The 13,268-nt window shown below is 46.5% G+C and overlaps 1 protein-coding gene across 7 annotated transcripts in view; it reads right to left on the reverse strand.

Moving 5' to 3' along the window:
• Positions 1-13,268, reverse strand: part of CCDC146 (coiled-coil domain containing 146) — a 387,500-nt gene that overhangs the window by 245,065 nt on the left and 129,167 nt on the right. For all 7 annotated transcript variants that reach the window (XM_063926987.1, XM_063926984.1, XM_063926988.1 and 4 more), the window contains one exon: positions 7,926-8,135. In XM_063926987.1, the coding sequence (XP_063783057.1) occupies positions 7,926-8,135 (210 nt within the window). The remainder of the gene's footprint in view (positions 1-7,925; positions 8,136-13,268) is intronic.

Consider the following 13,268-nt stretch of genomic DNA (forward strand, 5'->3'; position numbering starts at 1 on the left):
TCACATCAATTGTGGATGACCCCCTGCAGCTGCAGCTAGGCAGCGTATGCAGTCAGTCAGCAGCCATTTTTCTCATCAGAGCGGCTGCGTGTGACTGCCCCGAAAACGCTGCCGACCCGTTATCCCCGCACATAGAATGGGACCTGCACATGTGCATTAGCGCTGGAAATGGGGTTATTGCAGTCACATCACGTAGCGATGCGACCTGAATAACCCCCTCTAACTACTTAGGCACTGGAGGAGACATTTATTATTATCTACTTATTATGTATACGCTACAGCCTTGCGTTTAAGAAGACTGGATATATACAGTATTTTTTTCAATACAGACGTTGGGTGTTACATGAGTGTCCTATGTATATGTAGCGGTATATGATACATTAACAAAAAAATAGGATTTTAATATCTACCGGTAAATCCTTTTCTCTTAGTCTGTAGAGGATGCTGGGGTCACTTCAAGAACCATGGGGTATAGACGGGATCCGCAGGAGACATGGGCACTTTAAGACTTTCAAAGGGGTGTGAACTGGCTTCTCCCTCTATGCCCCTCCTCCAGACTCCAGTTATAGGAACTGTGCCCAGGGAGACGGATATTTCAAGGAAAAGGATTTATTGTTAAACTAAGGTGAGATACATACCAGCTCACACCTCAAGCACGCTGTACAACATGGCATTCAACACAACGCAAGTCAACGGCATGAACATCATCAGCAACAGGCTGACTATAAACGTAACACAACATGTGTTTAACCACAACTAATAACTGCAGATACAGTACGCACTGGGGCGGGCGCCCAGCATCCTCTACGGACTAAGAGAAAAGGATTTACTGGTAGGTGTTAAAATCCTATTTTCTCATACGTCCTAGAGGATGCTGGGGTCACTTCAAGAACCATGGGGTTTATACCAAAGCTCTAGAACGGGAGGGAGAGTGCGGATGACTCTGCAGCACCGATTGACCAAACACGAGGTCCTCATCAGCCAGGGTATCAAACTTGTAGAACTTCGCAAAGGTGTTTGAACCCGACCAAGTAGCCGCTCTGCAAAGTTGTAATGCCGAGACCCCCCGGGCAGCCGCCCAGGACGAGCCCACCTTTCTGGTAGAATGGGCCTTTGCCGATTTCGGTAACGGCAATCCAGCTGTAGAATGAGCCTGCTGAATCGTATGACAGATCCAGCGCGCAATAGTCTGCTTGGAAGCAGGAGCCCCAATTTTGTTGTGAGCATACTGGGCAAACAGAGCCTCCGTTTTCCTAAACTGAGCCGTTCTGGCCACATAAATGTTCAAAGCTCTGACTAAGTCAAGAAACTTCGATTCCAGCAAGGCGTCAGTAGCCACTGGCACCACAATAGGTTGGTTCAAGTGGAACGACAAAACCACTTTTGGCAGAAACTGCTGACGAGTCCTCAACTCTGCTCTATCTTCATGGAAGATCAAATAAGGGCTCTTGTGAGACAAGGCCGCCAATTCAGACATCCGCCTGGCAGATGCCAAAGCCAACAGCATGACCACTTTCCAAGTGAGGAATTTCAACTCCACCTTTTGTAAAGGTTCAAACCAATGAGATTGAAGGAATTGCAACACCACGTTAAGATCCCACGGTGCCACCGGGGGCACAAAGGGAGGTTGGATGTGCAACACGCCTTTCACAAAAGTCTGAACTTCTGGAAGGGAGGCCAATTGTTTTTGGAAGAAAACTGATAAGGCTGAAATTTGTACTTTAATGGAGCCAAACTTTAGGCCCACATCCACACCGGCTTGTAGAAAATGGAGAAAACGTCCTAACTGAAATTCTTCTGTAGGAGCCTTCTTGGATTCACACCAAGACACATATTTTCTCCAAATACGGTGGTAATGTTTAGACGTTACTCCTTTCCTGGCCTGAATAAGAGTGGGGATGCCTTCCTTGGGAATACCCTTTCGGGCTAAGATCCGGCGTTCAACCTCCAAGCCGTCAAACGAAGTCGCGGTAAGTCGTGGAACACGTACGGCCCCTGCTGTAACAGATTCTTCCCTCAGAGGAAGAGGCCAGGGATCTCCAATGAGTAATTCCTGAAGATCTGGATACCAAGTCCTCCTTGGCCAGTCTGGAACAATGAGGATCGCTTGAACCTTTGTTCTTCTTATGATCTTTTTCACTTTTGGAATGAGTGGAAGCGGCGGAAACACGTACACCGACTGAAACACCCACGGTGTCACTAGGGCGTCCACTGCTATTGCTTGAGGGTCTCTCGACCTGGAACAATATCTCTGAAGTTTCTTGTTGAGGCGAGACGCCATCATGTCTATTTGAGGAATTCCCCAAAGACTTGTCACTTCTGCAAAGACCTCTTGATGAAGACCCCATTCTCCTGGATGGAGATAGTGTCTGCTGAGGAAGTCTGCTTCCCAGTTGTCCACTCCTGGAATGAAGATCGCTGACAGAGCGCTTGTATGCCTTTCCGCCCAACGGAGCACCTTTGTGGCCTCTGCCATTTCCGCTCTGCTCTTTGTTCTGCCCTGGTGGTTTATGTATGCTACTGCTGTTCTGTTGTCCGACTGAATCCAGACGGGCCGATTGCGAAGAAGATGTTCAGCTTGCAAAAGGCCGTTGTGAATGGACCTTAACTCCAGAATGTTTATGTGTAGACAAATTTCCTGGCTCGACCATCTTCCCTGGAAGCTTTCCCCCTGTGTGACTGCTCCCCAGCCACGGAGACTCGCATCCGTGGTCACAAAGATCCAGTCCTGGATCCCAAACCTGCGTCCCTCTAGGTGGTGAGAGCTGTGCAGCCACCACAGGAGTGAGATTCTGGTCTTGGAAGACAGGGTTATCCTTCGGTGCATGTGCAGATGGGACCTGGACCACTTGTCCAACAGGTCCCACTGAAACACTCTGGCATGGAATCTGCCAAACTGAATGGCCTCATAGGCCACCACCATCTTCCCCAGCAACCGAGTGCATTGATGGATCAATACTCTTGCTGGTTTCAGCATTTGTTTGACCAGGTTCTGAATTTCCAGAGCCTTTTACACTGGAAGAAAAACTCTCTGTAATTCTGTGTCCAGAATCATTCCCAAAAACGACAGCCGTCTCGTCGGAACCAACTGTGATTTTGGCAAGTTCAGGAGCCAACCGTGTTGCTGCAGAATTGTCAGGGAGAGCGTAATGTTCTGCATTAATTGGTCCCTGGATCTCGCCTTTATCAGGAGATCATCCAAGTACGGGATAATTGTGACTCCTTGCTTGCACTGCAGGTGTGGCAGATATAACATTTGCAGAGAGTTAGATTTGGGTGGGTTCTTTTATTTCTGTGCAGGGTAAATACTGGCTGCTTTATTTTTACACTGCAAATTAGATTGCAGATTGAACACACCACGTTAAATCTGCCTCCCCTGCAGTGCACATGGTTTTGCCCAACTGCTAACAAAATTCCTGCTGCAATCAACTTGGAATTACCCCCATTGTGAGATTTGCAGGCATCAAATTAGTAAGGTGCAACCAGCGACAAAGGGATATCACATCCCTTCTAGCCAAATGTGAGATGCAGTGTATTTTTGATTTTGATACACTACATCCACATGGACTCAACAACGATTTTGAACTTAAATGGTATTTATAACGATTTATGTCATTTTTTAATATATACTGGTATTTTTGGTGTTTTAAACCACTTGCTGTAATAACTACAGGTTTTATTTATTTCTGATTTTGTTTTTTAAGATTAAAAGGTTTTAAAGTTAAATTGTTTTTCATTATCATACTGCCATGTTAACATGTTTAATTAATTTATTCTAAACTATGTTTTTTTCTATTGTAGTCCAAACGTGGACCATCTAATATATGGACAATTTTGGACTCTTTACGGATATGCGGACTTTATTTATCAATGGGAGATTCTGGAAAGCGTTACAGTGATATTGAGAGTGGATTGGACCACGTTTTGGAGATGGACGCCTAACCGGAAGTGACGTTACGCCACTCCGGCTCGCGGACCCGAACTTCCTGTAGCGCTGCGGTGGGATAGTCTCGCCGGGGACGTGAGTACAGGAAACCAGCTCGAACTTCCTTTGACGCCGTGGTGGGGGAATCTAGCCGAGGACGGACACACAGGAAGCTGGTCAGACGGGCTGGAAGTGTGCGGACGCACTTCCGGTAGGACGAACCCTCTATAGATGAATGGTACTTCGATTCACAATAGATGGATAGGAAAGAGGCGGGACCTCTAGAGCCAGATGACCCCGGACTTTTGAGTGACAATTGCAGCCAGCATAGGTTAATATAGGGGATAGCTGTGATTGGCTGTAGAATATAGTGCTTTGGGGAGAGATCCCTAATTGGAGGATGGGGGTTTATAAGGAAGCTCAGGAGGGAAAGCTTCCATACACTGCCTTGAGAAAGACCCATAGCATTTTGGGTCGAAACGCGTCGGCTGTACCTTGGACCCTGTTGTTCCAGTGGGAGATAGACTGTTTTCCAGTAACCAGACGAATGCACCCGATTGTCCACCCGGGAGGACCGCTGTGGTGATCATTCACTAACACGCTTCTGTTGAGGACTGTTTCAAACCAGTTCTCACATCATTCTGGTAATTGTTCTAGCTACAGCATCTCCAACATAACAGGGGGACATTGTATTTTGTTCTTTCACTCTGTGGTTTAAATTGTGTATGTCATTAAAACATAAATTGTACTACACATGATGTTGATTTGCTCTTTCCACATGTGCTGAGATCAATACATGCAACAGTGGGAGGAACCTCTGAGGATTCAACCTCATTCTCAGGAACGTATTGTGCTTTGATATTTTCGTTGAATTGTGACCATATTGTATAAGTGGCGGCCGGTAGAGACTCCATAGCTTTTATTAGAGTCAGCATCAGCATTCCATTGATGAATCCACAATGCTCTCCTAGCTGAGACTGCCATGGCATTGGCCCGTGATCCCAAGAGCCCAATATCTCTCGCAGCTTCCTTTAGGTAGACTGCAGCGTCCCTGATATGACCTAGTGTCAAAAGAACGCTATCCCTATCTAGGGTATCCATTTCAGATGACAAGTTATCTGCCCACTTCTCTATAGCACTACTCACCCACGCAGATGCAATGGCTGGTCTGAGTAGCGTACCTGTGGTGACATAAATGGATTTCAATGTATTTTCCTGTCTACGATCCGCAGGATGCTTTAGGGCTGCCGTGTCAGGGGACGGAAGAGCCACCTTTTTGGACAGCCGTGACAGAGCTTTGTCCACAATGAGGGGTGACTCCCATTTTTCCCTATCCCCAGAGGGAAACGGATACTCCACTACAATCCTTTTGGGAATCTGAAACTTTTTGTCAGGATTTTCCCAAACCTTTTCACAAAGCGTGTTCAGTTCATGAGAGGGAGGAAATGTTACCTCAGGTTTCTTCCCCTTATACATACAGACCCTAGTACCAGGAACAGTAGGGTCCTCAGTGATATGTAATACGTCTTTCATTGCCACAATCATGTACTGAATGCTCTTTGCCAGTTTTGGATCTAATCTGGCATCACTATAGTCGACACTTGAGTCAGTGTCCGTGTCGGTATCCGTGTCTGCCAGCTGGGCAAATTAACGTTTTTGTGACCCCGAGGTGGTTTGAACTTGAACCAACATATCCTCTACGGATTTCTTCCATGCCTGGTTCTGAGACTCAGATTTATCCAATCTTTTATTTATCAGAGCCACATTAGCATTCAAAGCACTCAAAACAATCACCCAAATCAGGTGTCGGCGGCGCCGACAGGGTCACTCCCACAGCCGTTTGTGTCCCTAACATAGTCTCCTCCTGGGAAGAGCACTCCGCCTCAGACTTGCTGACACACGTGCACTCCAACACACGCAGAGACACTGGGCCTATAGGGGACAGACCCACAGTAAAGCCTGTCAGAGAGACACAGAGGGAGTTATTGCCAGTTCACACCCCAGCGCCCAATCCCGGTCTGAAACACCACAGAAATGCCCCAGACCTGCAGCGCTTTTATACTTTACATATAATGCACCAAAATAACTGTGCCTCCCCCCCCTCCCCCCGTTTTTCCACCCTGATACTTATTCAGCAGTGTGTGGGAAGGACCAGCATCTCTGCAGCCTTGTGTAGAGAAAATGGCACGGGGCTGTGTGCTGTGAGGGCTAAGCTCCGCCCCCGTAATGGCGCGCTTCAGACCCGCTCTTTTTAAATAAATGTTTATACTGGTTGGGGTCCGGACAGTGCCCTGGCACTTAGGCACTCATTTCGAGTTGTTCGCTCGCTAGCTGCTTTTAGAAGCATTGCACACGCTAAGCCGCCGCCCTCTGGGAGTGTATCTTAGCTTAGCAGAATTGCGAACGAAAGATTTGCAGAATTGCGAATAGAAATTTCTTAGCAGTTTCTGAGTAGCTCCAGACTTACTCCGCCATTGCGATCAGTTCAGTCAGTTTCGTTCCTGGTTTGACGTCACAAACACACCCAGGGTTCGCCCAGACACTCCCCCGTTTCTTCAGACACGCCCGCGTTTTCCCCAGAAACGCCAGCGTTTTTTCGCACACGCCCAGAAAACGTCAAGTTTCCGCCCAGAAACACCCACTTCCTGTCAATCACAGTACGATCACCAGAACGATGAAAAATCCTTGTTATGCCGTGAGTAAAATACCTAACTTTTGTGTAAAATAACTAAGCGCATGCGCTCTGCGAACCTTGCGCATGCGCAGTAAGCGACTAATCGCAGTATAGCGAAAATCATCAACGAGCGAACAACTCGGAATGACCCCCTTAGTCCGCTCTTGCCAGGTAGTTATTGAGGCTAGATATGCTGCCCAGGGCGCCCCCCCCCCCACCCCTCCCCGCGCCCTGCACCCTGTAGTGCCGCTGTGTAGTGGGAGCATGGCAGAGCCAGAAGTCAGAAGACAGGTGAGTAGAAGAAGATCAGAAGACTTCAGTGACGGCTTTGAGGTACCGCGCAGCGATCGCACGCTGCGTGGTACCTCAAAGCCGTCACTGAAGTCTTCTGATCTTCTTCTACTCACCTGTCTTCTGGCTCTGCAAGGGGGATGACGGCGGGCTCTGGGAACGAGCATCTAAGCGTACCTAGCGATCAGACCCTCAGGAGCTAATGGTGTCCTGTAGCCAAAGAAGCAGAGCCTTTAAACTCACAGAAGTAGGTCTGACTTCTCTCCCCTAAGTCCCACGAAGCAGGCAAACTGTTGCCAGCAGTTCTCCCTGAACATAACAAAACCTAACAAAGTCTTTTCAGGGAAACTCAGTAGAGCTCCTCAGAGTGCATCCAGTCTGCCTGCGCACAGATTCTAAACTGGAGTCTGGAGGAGGGGCATAGAGGGAGGAGACAGTTCACACCGCTTTGAAAGTCTTAAAGTGCCCATGTCTCCTGCGGATCCCGTCTATACCCCATGGTTCTTGAAGTGACCCCAGCATCCTCTAGGACGTATGAGAAATATATTTGTATAAAAACTATAAACATATGAGCTATGCTTTGTGCACAAAGCGTCACAATTCAAAATTAAAATGTGCCATCCCCAATGATCAGCACCCTGCCCTAAAAATATCCTAGAGTGAACCTTGTACAGTAAGCCTACCTATGTATGCACCATTGATAAATATGCCCCACTGACATACTGTTAAATAAGACTTTTTAAAATGTAGCTCCTGCTTAGTTTTATTATGCACTTTAGGGTCAGTTCCAGTTCAGTGTTTAGCATAATCTTTGTAAATGGATTCAGCATCTATCCTTATTCTAAACTGTGGATTTGGTACGCCCCATGTTAATTGGATAAAGTAATTAGGCATTTGAGAAATTTTTAATCCTCTAAAACAAAGTATTCAGCAAAAGAAATAACTTGAAATGATTTATCAATATTACTAATCATGCATGTTCCACCAGAGACTGATCATTCCATGAGCTCATGGAGTTGTTCTATGGTCACTTACCAGTCAAGTTTGTACTGAAGATGGTATTCTCTTTCCTCCGCTGCATTCAGGTCATTGTTATATTTCAGTAACTGCTGCCTCATCCTGGAGACTTCTGTGTTAGAGCTTTCAGGGAACTGATCAGCTTTTCCCAGCTCGTGTTGTTGCTGCTCAAGCTGGTATGTGAAACGTTTAGCATCCTGCAACAACTGTATCTCAGATTCCTGTATGCTGTAAATACGTTAAAGCAAGGTCAGCAATTTAATGCAATCTAACTATAATTACCAACCATTGCAATCTGTATCATATCAGTCATTGTTAGAGTCTGATTGTTTGCCATGGGACACAATAGCCTTTTTGTTTGCAATAGATATGATTCACGTCCTGCAATGTGCGTACTGTTGATTTCTAGATGTTGGAAAAGGGATCAGGTTAGGATCCCGGCAGTCGGAATATAGACGCTGGAATCCCAACATGGAGCGCAATACTGGCGCTAGGATCCCCAATGTAAGTATCCCCGACTGCTGAGAGGTAATTTGCAGGGGATGAGGGGGGGGGGGGGGGGTTAGGGTTGTGCAGTTAAAATGTCGGCTGTCGGGATCGCGGCATTGAGGATACCGACACTGAAATCCTAACAGCCGACTATACGGACAGCACCAGGTCTATTCCCACTCGTGGGTGTACACGACAGCCATTGAGTGGGAATAGATCCTGTGGGGAGTGCAGCAAGCCACCAAACCGCAGCATGGCGAGCGCATCGAGCCTGCAAGGGTACTCTTAGCCCTTGCCCCGCTGCTGGTATTCAGGCGGGTGGGATGCCGCTATCAGGACAAACTGTTAGGCACCACTGGGAAGGGTTAGGGTGTCAGCCTGTGGGTAAGGAGGGTTAGGGATGTTAACTTAGAGGGTGGGGTAGTAGGGGTCAGGATCAGGAGCGTCGGGATGCCACTGTCGGTATTCAGACTGCCGCCATCCCAGGCGCTGGGATCACAAGACCATCCCATTGGAAACATAAGCTACTATGTTTTCACATTTATTGCATGTTAAGGTTTTCTCTTGAATGTAAATGAAATACTTGTTTGGTGGCCAAGTCTAGAATTTCTGCACATGGGTATAATTAAAAATGACCTTTTCAACCACTGTCATGTTTATAATATTTAAAAACAATACATAAACTATGTCAGCCCACGAATATAGTTTGTCCTATATTTGACATTTTACATTCTTTCTTTGTAAACACAACCCAAATGATATATAATGGTATACATTCTAAATTGCAAAGAAGTAATCTGATTATTTAAATAACCAAGTACTTTTCTACAAGTCATAAGACTTTATGGAGGAAAAGCAATTTATTTTTTTCAGCCATGCAAATTAAGGAGCACAGACACCCCTGACAGAGCAATTCAATTGTAACCATTCAGGTGCAAATAGCCTCTTGAGGTGGTGAACTGAAATGTGCGAAGAGTCAGCTGTTTGGGCGCCCAACCAGCACTTTTTGTCATTGTACCTTCAGTGCATCCGGATAGTATTGACAGCGCTTCATTTTTTCCACATTTTGTTATGTTACAACCTTATTCCAAGATGGAATAAATTCATTTTTTCTCTCAAAATTCTACACACAATACCCCATGATGACGTGAAATTTTTTTTTTTAGAATTTTGCTAATTTATTGGAAAAAAAACATAAAACTAAGAAATCACATGTACATAAGTATTACAGCCTTTGCCTAATACTTTATTGATGCACCTTTGGCAGCAATTACAGCCTCAACTATTTTTGAATATGATGCCACAAGCTTGGCACACCTATCTTTGGACAGTTTCGCCTATTCCTCTTTGCAGCACCTCTCAAGCTCCATCAGATTGGATGGGAAGCGTCGGTGCACAACCATTTTCAGATCTCTCCAGAGATGTTCTATCGGATTCAAGTCTGGGCTCTGGCTGGGCCACTCAAGGACATTCACAGAGTTGTCCTGAAGCCACTCCTTTGATATCTTGGCTGTGTGCTTAGGGTCGTTGTCCTGCTGAAAGATGAACCGTCGTCCCAGTCTGAGGTCAAGCGCGCTCTGGAACAGGTTTTCATCCAGGATGTCTCTGTACATTGCTGCATTCATATTTCCCTCTATCCTGACTAGTTTCCCAGTTCCTGCCACAGAAAAACAACCCCACAGCATGATGCTGACACCACCATGCTTCACTGTAGGGATGGTATTGGCCTGGTGATGAGTGGTGCCTAGTTTCTTCCAAACATGACGTGTGGCATTCACGCCAAAGAGTTCAATCTTTGTCTCATCAGACCAGAGAATTTTGTTTCTCATGGCCTGAGAGTCCTTCAGGTGCATTTTGGCAAACTCCAGGTGGGCTGCCATGTGCTTTTTACTAAGGAGTGATTTCAGTCTGGCCACTCTTCCATACAGGCCTGATTGGTGGATTGCTGCAGAGATGGTTACCTTCTGGAAGGTTGTCCTCCCTCCACAGAGGAATGCTATAGCTCTGACAGAGTGACCATTGGGTTCTTGGTCATCTCCCTGACTAGGGCCCTTCTCCCCCGATCACTCAGTTTAGACAGCCGGCCAGCTCTAGGAAGAGTCCTGGTGGTTCTGAACTGCTTCCATTTACGGATGATGGAGGCCACTGTGTACATTGAGATCCTCAAAGAGGCAGATGTTTTTCTGTAACCTTCCCCAGATTTGTGCCTCGAGACAATCCTGTCTACAGACAATTAATTTTACTTAATGCTTGGTTTGTGCTCAGACATGCACTGTCAAGTGTGGGACCTTATATAGACAGGTGTGTGCCTTTCCAAATCATGTCCAATCAACTGAATTTACCACAGGTGGACTCCAATTAAGCCGTAGGAACATCTGAAAGATCATCAGTGGAAAGAGGATGCACCTGAGCTTCATGGCAAAGGCTGTGAATACTTATGTACATGTGATTTCTTAGTTGTTTATTTGAATAAATTAGCAAAATTCTCAAAAAAAAACTTTTTTTCACGTTGTCATTATGGGGTATTTTGTGGAGAGTTTTGGAGGGAAAAAATGAATTTATTCCATTTTGGAATAAGGCTGTAACATAACAAAATGTGGAAACAGTGAAGCGCTGTAAATACTTTCCGGATGCACTGTATTAGATCAGATGGGTTTTAGATGTTTATGCGTCTAAACGGATCAATTTGGGCACAACATGCACGAGAAAGACCCCATTTGAATATTGCCCAGTGATCTCCCGTCACTTTAGACGGGAGATTGGCAGCAAAAAAACTAAATAACTGAATCACCCCCTTAGGGTCTATTTATGAAGCAGTCATAATCACTTATAGCTTGTTCAAACCACTTCTTCTAGGTATTTTCGCTGGAGAAATCACAGATTACTCAGCTGGTACCTCTCTTTCCATTATTTATACTTATCCGAGATGGATATAAAAGGGCAAAAAGTTACGATTAGGCTGGTGCTAGCTGGTTTTGGAAAAGGGGTCCCAGCGAAGTCATCAAGGAAAATAAGATTTTAAACCTACCGGTAAATCTATTTCTCCTAGTCCGTAGAGGATGCTTCGGACTCCGTAAGGACCATGGGGTATAGACGGGCTCCGCAGGAGATAGGGCACATAAAAAGAACTTTGACTATGGGTGTGCACTGGCTCCTCCCTCTATGCCCCTCCTCCAGACCTCAGTTAGAGAACTGTGCCCAGAGGAGATGGACAATACAAGGCAGGATTTAGCAATCCAAGGGCAAGATTCATACCAGCCCACACCAATCATACCATGTAACCTGGAACATACATAACCAGTTAACAGTATGAACAAACGACAGTAACGGTCCAAGACCGATGTCAACTGTAACATAACCCTTATGTAAGCAACAACTATATACAAGTCTTGCAGAGTTTCCGCACTGGGACGGGCGCCCAGCATCCTCTACGGACTAGGAGAAATAGATTTACCGGTAGGTTTAAAATCTTATTTTCTCTTACGTCCTAGAGGATGCTGTGGACTCCGTAAGGACCATGGGGTTTATACCAAAGCATCCAATCGGGCAGGAGAGTGCGTATGACTTTGCAGCACCGACTGGGCAAACGCTAGGTCCTCATCAGCCAGGGTATCAAACTTGTAGAATTTAGCAAAAGTGTTTGATCCCGACCAAGTCGCCGCTCGGCAAAGTTGTAATGCCGAGACACCTCGGGCAGCCGCCCAAGAAGAGCCCACCTTCCTAGTGGAATGGGCCTTAACCGAATTTGGTACCGGCAATCCAGCCGTAGAGTGAGCCTGCTGAATCGTATTACAGATCCAGCGAGCAATAGTATGCTTCGAAGCAGGAGAGCCAATCTTATTGGCCGCATACAGGACAAACAGAGCCTCTGTTTTCCTAATTCTAGCCGTCCTGGCTACATACATTTTTAAGGCCCTGACTACGTCCAGGGATCTGGAATCCTCCAGGTCACCTGTAGCCACAGGCACCACAATAGGTTGATTCATATGGAACGAAGAAACCACTTTAGGCAAAAATTGCGGACGTGTCCTCAATTCAGCTCGATCCACATGAAAAATCAAGTAGGGGCTCTTGTGTGACAAAGCCGCCAATTCTGACACTCGCCTTGCTGATGCTAAGGCCAACAACATGACCACCTTCCAGGTAAGAAATTTCAACTCAACCTTGTTAAGCGGTTCAAACCAGTGTGATTTTAGGAACTGCAACACCACGTTCAGGTCCCAGGGTGCCACTGGAGGCACAAAAGGGGGCTGGATGTGCAGCACTCCCTTTACAAACGTCTGTACTTCTGGAAGAGAAGCCAATTCCTTCTGAAAGAAAATCGAGAGGGCCGAAATCTGTACCTGAAGTCTTGAAATACACAGGGCCCTTGCTGCAACAGGTCTTCCCTCAGAGGAAGAGGCCAGGGATCTCCTGTGAGCATCTCTTGTAGATCCGAGTACCAGGCCCTTCGAGGCCAGTCTGGGACAACGAGTATCGTCTGTACTCTTCTTCGTCTTATGATCCTCAACACTTTCGTGATGAGAGGAAGAGGAGGGAACACGTAGACCGATTCGAACACCCACGGTGTTACCAGTGCGTCTACTGCTACTGCCTGAGGGTCCCGAGACCTGGCGCAATACCTCCGAAGTTTTTTGTTGAGGCGTGACGCCATCATGTCTATTTGAGGAGCTCCCCAAAGACGTGTTACGTCTGCAAAGACTTCTTGATGAAGTCCCTACTCTCCTGGATGGAGATCGTGTCTGCTGAGGAAGTCTGCTTCCCAGTTGTCCACTCCCGGAATGAAGACAGCCGACAGAGCGCTTACATGATTTTCCGCCCAGCGAAGTATCCTTTTGGCTTCCGCCATCGCGACTCTGCTTCTTGTCCCGC

This window comes from Pseudophryne corroboree, chromosome 6 (genome assembly GCF_028390025.1).
Source record: "Pseudophryne corroboree isolate aPseCor3 chromosome 6, aPseCor3.hap2, whole genome shotgun sequence".
Classification (NCBI taxonomy): domain Eukaryota; kingdom Metazoa; phylum Chordata; class Amphibia; order Anura; family Myobatrachidae; genus Pseudophryne; species Pseudophryne corroboree.